The sequence below is a fragment of the Vigna unguiculata genome, chromosome 6 (genome assembly GCF_004118075.2).
Source record: "Vigna unguiculata cultivar IT97K-499-35 chromosome 6, ASM411807v1, whole genome shotgun sequence".
Lineage (NCBI taxonomy): Eukaryota > Viridiplantae > Streptophyta > Magnoliopsida > Fabales > Fabaceae > Vigna > Vigna unguiculata.
The window spans coordinates 19193162-19201163 of NC_040284.1; the positions used below are offsets into that span (position 1 = coordinate 19193162).

Sequence of the window (8002 nt, forward strand, 5' to 3'; positions counted from 1 at the left end):
ATTGGTTACCAGGGACAGTCAAATTATATTTTTGAAGTATAACAGACAAAAATCAAATGTCTTGTTTTTTACTGCACACAATTCTAAAGAATAGGAAGTAAAGAGAAATGATGAAAAGAAAATGCAATCTAGTGTAAGGTTTAACGTATGTATATATATATATCTTCAAATAAACATAATATAATCCTAGGAAACACATCACATGTCTATTAAAAAGAATACACATAACTACTTAATTCTGGATATCCCACACCTGAAATGATTATTCCCTGATACATCATTTTTTTCTTTTTGATATCTATATGAAAACCAACACAACTTTTGAAGTAGAAAGTATACAGGAAATAGAAGCCGATATATATAATACAAGTGTTACCAACATTCCTTTCAACACTCTTATTGATCAATTTATTAAAATTTACAATATCATAAATTAAATTTATTAAGGGACTAGACTCAATTTTGTAATTTTCAATAAACTCAATAACAAAACATGCTAGAAAGAATATGTTTAAGTGTGCTGCTATAATTTCTTTATATATAATATAAATTTTTTATAATAAACTGTATCATGTTGTGATCCTCCCATTGTCAACTGTTACATTCCATTAGACCATATATAAATAAGACAGGACTATAAAACAAGACTGGAGGTGTATTCTACCTTTATCATTGAAGTTAATATCAATATATACACCAAAGCATGTACAATTCTCCAGCTTTGAATGATTACAGTAATCAAATGGTTAGCTCTCTACATCATACACAATATTTGTATTCTACACAGCTATGCTAAAAAGTGTGGGAGAAAACAACAAAAAGGAAGTGGGAGAGAAAATACAACAGCCAGCCAAAAGGATAAAAAAAGAATGATACAACAGCCAGCCAATAAGAAAGGGCACATTATCAACATCCTCTGCTAAATCCTAAAGTACACATTTCAAACAATAAGTTCTAAATAATCTGCCACATTTCAGACTTCAGGAAGATAATCCCATTACATCAACATCGATGGTTTAAGTAATCATGTGCTAATAACTGAAACAAATTCAAATCAAAAGCTAATACTTCATAGCAAAAGTTTCCCTTCTGAATGTAGGAAAAAGTCATGACTTGAATCTTCAACATTGAAGCCGCCTGATACAGCCCAGACTTTGAATGAACACATTTCTTTCTCAAAACAGTTGTCCTACACAACACAAACCCAGAACATCGATAATTGTCGGATAATTGTTGGCAATCTGGAAGGTATAGACAGAAAGTAGTGCAATTACAGATTATCTGAAGCTTCAGTGTTTATACATTCTATACTCATCCCAAAATCATAATTTCTTCCGCTAAAAATGTGTAGCTGTTATTTATGAAACCACATCATATAAATGCATCCACTCCTCCTGACTATAGAACTTGGATGTAACCACATATTCAGATGCTGATACAATATTTATTAGAACCTAAACTTAATACAGATATACTACCAACAAAAGAAAGTGGGGAGGGGATAATATCTTCACCAAACTTCCCAGTAAATTAGTTACTAACATATACACACAGAAACTACAAAAACAGAATGCAATATATAAATAGCTGACTCAAATTAATAAACTTCTAAAGTGTGCATGAATAGACCAATAAAAAAATGATCATAATTCATAAAAAAGAAGTGCTTAGCAGACAACATATATATTTTCATTTCATCCAGCATCCATTCAAACATCCACCTGGTCCAATTGCAGAGGCACAAAATCAATATACCATCACACTGGGGATCACAAAGAATGAAAAAACAATAACCAAATGAATTTGACAGGAACTCAGACACAGTTTTAAGCAGGGATGTTACGAGAATTAACAAATGCATACATGAACAAAAGAAAAACTACAATGAAACATCAAAAAGACCATGGAAGAAAGGAAATTTAAAATTCAAATATAAAAATATTCATTCAGATAGATATATACTTTTATTCGATAAAGATAAAATACAAAAGTGGACAAGGTATTCTCCAAAGGAAATCATAAAGCAGGAGAGAAAAAACATCTTAAATAGAAAACCAGAAAGAAACGTGTCAAAATGGGTGAAGTCAAATAAAGAAAAGGAGTCCAACACACTACCGAAAACCCACAAAGCATAACAAAGAAGTGCTTAGCAGACAACAGATATATTTTATTTCATCCAGCATCCATTCAAACATCCACCTGGTCCAATTGCAGAGGCCAAAAATCAATATACCATCACACTGGGGATCACAAAGAATGAAAAAACAAGAACCAAATGAATTTGACAGGAACTCAGACACAATTTTAAGCAGGGATGTTACGAGAATTAACAAATGCATACATGAACAAAAGAAAAACTACAATGAAACATTAAAAAGACCATGGAAGAAAAGGAGTCCAACACACTACCGAAAACCCACAAAGCATAAAATTGATACAAAAAATATTATCTAAATGTTTAAAATTAATAATTTATCATTGAAAGTAAGTTACATATCATAATGCTTCTCAACTGTGGGCTATAGCTTTGAATAAGTTATATATTCCAAAATATAAGCTAAAATATAAACTATTATAAATCCTTTGAGTACAAAGTTAGAATATTTTAAAGTCTGCAGAAATCTACAAGCTAAAAACTCTGAACAATCAACAGTAGTCTTCTGCAGATTGTTGTCATGTCATACATTATAAAAACTGAATCACAGCTTACAATTAGTTCTACATAATGGACATGAAAACAAGAGTAAACACAGGAATCTACGGGTATAAATCACAGCGAACATAGCAGGCAGTAAGCTCATACCATAGCACAAAACAAGATCGAACAACAAAGAAGGCTAAGGATTGCAGTTTTTAACTAACCTTTTTCACAGAAGAAAGAAACCCTGCTCCTAACAAGGAGCAATTAGAACAAGTGATTGAAATAAAACAGCTATTCAACAACTTCCAGGCTCCAGAGAATTCAAGCAAATGACAAAATCCAGACTATTCAATTACTTGTTTTCTTCTTCAGTGGAATGCCTTCGACGAAATAACAAGCAGAGTATATAAGTTATTCAGAAGTAAGCCTTCGCCTCTTCCCATAATCAGCATCTCTTGGCCTTGAATGGTGCTCCTCCTCTTGTGATAACCGCGACTTGCTGTGAGTCCTAGATGATCGTCCCCTATCCCACTCATCATCATGCTCTGCTTCCCGATCTCTATACCTATGATGATCTGCATACCGGTCCCTATCTTCCCGGTGTCTGTCACGTTCACGATGATCCCTTTCACGGTCACGCGATCGTTCACGGTCACGATCACGAGACCGTTCTCGGCCAGTTTCTCTATCATCACGATGCCTTCTTTCAGACCACTCAGGATCATGGCCCGTATCTTTCTCTCTAGGTGCATCTCTCTCATATCCTTGATCTCTATCATCCCTATACCTTCTCTCAGAAGAACCAGACCAGTCTCGTTCTGAACCTCTATCTTTCTCCCTCATAGGCCATCCAGCTCTATCATGACTCACTTCACCATACTGATGGTCAGATGCAGCTTCCTCCCCATAACTTGACTCTCCAGCCTTCCCACCACCAGGCTCTTCCCCACCCCATCCACCCATATTTGGATCCGACCACATCCCCATATTAGGACCATCCATGCCAGATGTAGGCATCATCCCCATACCATTAACTGGCATCCCCCTTCCAAAGAATGCAGGATTAACATGAGGTGCTACTCCAGGCAAACCAACACCTCCAACACCAGGGAATGATGGTAAGATCCCAGAAAATGGAGGCGTTGGAGCACCAGGAAAGCCTCCATAGCTACCCATTCTACCCATAGGACCACCAAAAGCAGGATCAAAACCCTGACTCATCATTGACTGAGGATGCAACAGGGGAGGGGTACCACCAATACCCTGTCCAAAACCATTTCCACCGTGACCCATTATACCTCTACCACCCATCCCACCACCCCTATTCCTCATTGGATTCACAGGCCCCCTATTCCCCATACCAGGATTGTTCCCTCTTCCCCAATTACCTCCTCTCCCATAACCTCTATTCCCATCTCCTCCTTGGTAATTACCACCTGTAGAAATATTACCCCCACCAGGCTTAGCCCCTGAATCAGAAGGTCCCCTTCTTCCCTGTTGTGTAACTGCAGATGGGTTCATCTGCTGATTTCTGTTTATCTGAGCCTCCCCCATTTTCTTAACTGTAAAAGGTGATGCAAACGCAACAACACATGGTCTCCCATTAAAAACATGACCATTCATTCCCTCCTTGCAATTTGTGGCAGCAGAAGGGTCAAAAAACTCAACTTGGCAATACCCCTTCGACTTCCCACTAGCCTTCTCATCGAAAAACTTCACCTCCTTAACGGATCCATACTTACTAAGCTCAGTTTCCAGCTCAGCATCAGTAGTCCACCAATGCAAATCACCAACAAACAATATAGTACCACCGGAAGCACCACTACCACCGCCACCACCACCACCACCACCAACTCCTGCGGTACTAACACTATTAACAGCGCCCACACTGTTCCCAACACCATTTCCACCAACCCTATTAGCACTACCCCCTCCTCCCCCACCTTGACCTTGTCTCGCTAAACCCTCATTTCCCACACTCCCAACAACCCCGCCATGTGACTGCTGCTCAATCCCTGGAAGTACAGCCCCGTCATTACCACCCTGTTCCTCAATATCAGATTTCACAGATTGGTGCCCCAATTCAACCCTGATCCCACCTTTGGCACCCACCTCGTTCCCTCTAAACCCTTGATTCTGAAATCCATCAACTCTCCCCGAAACCCTAGACTCTACAATCCCACTTCCGCCACCTCCGACACCCTCTCCCCCGTCACCAACACCCGAAATCGAAACCACGGGAGCATCAGGAACTGGCGGGGGCGGCGGGGGCGGCGGAGGCTTCTTCTCCTCGACATCATCGTTTCGGAAGCCCGAATCCTCATTTTTGCGCAAAGACTGAAGGAACCCTTCTCCGACGTTGACATCGTTGTAAAGATCTTCATAATCATCATCTTCCTCTGCCATGAAACCATCGTCCGCGACTGCGGATATAGCTTCGTTACGGTGAAACTGATCCATGGGATCGCCGCTCTCACCGTACCCTCCCTCGCCTTCATCCATTGTTGTGGTTTTTCCCCCTTCTTAACCAAAAAAGTAAATGAAAAAAAAATCACGATTTTTATTTTAGGGTTTTCATGGACGAGTGAGATCAGGAACGAAGAAACGCATTGGATCAGAAAGCAGAGTATAGAAGGGAAACACAGTGAAAGATCTTACCCGGGCATGTGGTTTTGTGCAGAAGAAGAAAACAGAACACAAACCCTAATATGGGAACTTCTCAACTATTCCAATCCTTTTGTTATGTTTTTCATTGCTCTGTGTAAGTGAGTGCACTTTTACATCAAATTCTGAATTTTCTCATTTTTGTAACATGATTTATTCTATTTAAGAAGGATTGTTTTGAATAAAGATGCAAATTTGGTATGCTGAAATAGAAGGTAATTAAAATGTTTTTTATTTCTACAATTTTGTATTTGATTTAATAGATTTAAAAGCAACTTAGATCTGAAAAGAATTTATGTAGTACTTAGTGTTATCAATGTAATTTTATATAATAAATAAATATATAAAAGAATAAGTCTTATCTTGGATGAAGAGAAGATACATTTTCTTGCAAAGTTATGAAACAAATTTTATAATTGGGACAAGTTACAATTAGCATGAGTGAACCATTTGAACAAATTTGTCAATTCTGATTGAAAAGTAAGGATTAAAACAAATATAAGTTATGTAATTTGTAGCATATTTTACATATTAGATCAATTAAGTCAGATTTTTGTTTTAAAAATAATGAAATTTAAGATGAAAGCTATTACAATAAAGAAATTGTGAAGTAATTGTTATATCATCATGTGTTGGACTTTCCTTCCTCCTGAAGAGCTGATGATAGAAGTTTACATTCATGTACAATCATCTTAAATTTAAATTCAATAATCTATATATTGAAAGACAAAAACAATATAAAATTTACCCTTTGGCCTCAAATTCATTGATATAATATTATTAGAATTTATCATCACATTTAAAATATTATTCATTCTAGAATTTTGATACGTGAAACTATTAAGTATACCAAAAATAATATAATTAAATTGTGTCTAATCATAATCATATGTGAATAATTTAAACAAATCAATACATGTTTAAAATATAGAAGAAAATCGTTTAAGCGATGTAATCTTCCTCAAATGATATTTTCTATTGAAATAAAAGTTGTTTTTTTTATCTCCTTCAAATGATATTTACTCGAGACACTCTTTGAAAACTATCTTTATATTTTACTAGACTTACAACTTTATAAAGGAAAGAGTTTAGGTGGTGAAGAAGGAAAGAGGTTCTTATAAATGGTTTTGGAGTCATGGCTATAAGTGAAAGAGGAGAACCATATACCATCATTGGAATTTATAACATTGAGGATTTCATTTTATGTGACAAAGCAAAGCTTACAAAATCCGAGTGGATGCATAAATTCAGATAATTGAATCTAGGTCATATATGCGTGAATGGATGAGAATTTTTCTATGATATATGAAATTAATATTTGCTAATTTGATTGAATTAAATCTTCTTATAATAATTGTATACGAATGTTTAAGTTATCATTAACTTACCCTTCTTTATTTGTTGGTTGTTGTTAAGACTTTGGCAAGTGTACCAAGTCGCGCAAGTAGTAATCGATAAGGCCGGGATATCGTTTCCCAAGAGACTCGTGTATACTAAATATTTGCGTAATTAGTGACTAATTTAAACTAATGAATATATTCATGATTCGGGTTTTTATATGCAAGAAAGTAAATATTTTATAAACAATTAAAATTTAACTTGGATATTTGAAGACTCTAGAAAATGGTAAAGGCTAGAAATGCAATGGATTGATATTGTTGGAGTTAGACTTCACCTACTTCACTCTCATGTATATTAAGCAATAAAACTCTTCTCCATTAATTACTAATGTCAACCCACAAGTTTACTCAAACTCTAATCCCTTAGTTGAATGAGCCTAGGTTTCCTTATTTAGAGTCAATTCCTTGAATCCCTAAATAAACAAACCCGCTTTACAAATTAGGGTTTAAGACAACTAATGGGTCAAGTTCCATTCCTAGATACAAGTTCCATTAGGTATCTTGTTCCAATTCAAGGTTTCAAGAGATATTTTCCAATACCTAATGATCCAAATATCATGCAATGAATGGGTAAAACAAAGCAAGCTTTAAATGCATAAACAAAGATACTAGAAATCAATGGAAGAAGCATATATATATTCAAACCATTCGAAAATACATAAGAGTTCAGTGGCTACATCTAACCCCAACAAAAATGGGTTTAGCTCTCCATTGTCATGGAGAGCTCAAGCTTACAAAATGGGAATGGAAGAGGGAGGAGACACAAAGAGGAAGATGGAGTTGTTCCCACAAGCCCTAGCAGACCTCCAAGCGCTCCAAGACGTGTTGTTCGAGCTCCAAAGTGTCCAATATCCGTTTCCCCTCGCGAAAACAGAAGAAAAAGAGCCAACTTGCCATATCAGCGAAAACGGGCGCCTGGCGGAAGGGTCTCACCACCAGGCACTAGCCATCAAACAGTGGGCAAATTCCTCATATACCGCCCGGCGGTGGCCAGGTGCCGCCAGGCGGTGACCAGTAGTGGCGCCTGGCTGGCGCTTCTCTGGCGCCTGGCGCTGGCGGCCTGTTGCGCCTAGCGCTGTCTCTGTGTCGCCGGACGCTTCCTGTTGATATTTTGCTCTTCTCCTTGCTATTCCGGGTCACTCATTTATCTGGACTTTTGGAGCAAAGCTTCCAATCTACAAAAAGGATACAAAAAATGGGGATTAGTGGTATATTTGGATCAATGCAACTCACAATGTATTTATTTACAAAAGAAAGGTAAAATTGAGGATTAAGTAGGTTAAAAGCTTTGGAATAG

General features: G+C 37.0%; 1 protein-coding gene across 2 annotated transcripts; it reads right to left on the minus strand.

Moving 5' to 3' along the window:
- Positions 1-665: 665 nt before the first annotated feature.
- On the minus strand, positions 666-5448 carry LOC114186826 (cleavage and polyadenylation specificity factor subunit CG7185). 2 transcript variants are annotated; one of them, XM_028074864.1, is made up of 3 exons: positions 5300-5448; positions 2863-5160; positions 666-1189 (listed from the first exon to the last, which is right to left on the minus strand). In XM_028074864.1, exon 2 carries the CDS (start codon positions 5141-5143, stop codon positions 3053-3055), a length of 2091 nt encoding a protein of 696 aa, XP_027930665.1. In that variant the 5' UTR covers positions 5144-5160; positions 5300-5448; the 3' UTR covers positions 666-1189; positions 2863-3052. The 2 variants fall into 2 exon arrangements, with proteins under 2 accessions (XP_027930665.1, XP_027930666.1); XM_028074865.1 differs by having other exon boundaries at positions 2863-5163; positions 5300-5447.
- Positions 5449-8002: the final 2554 nt, after the last annotated feature.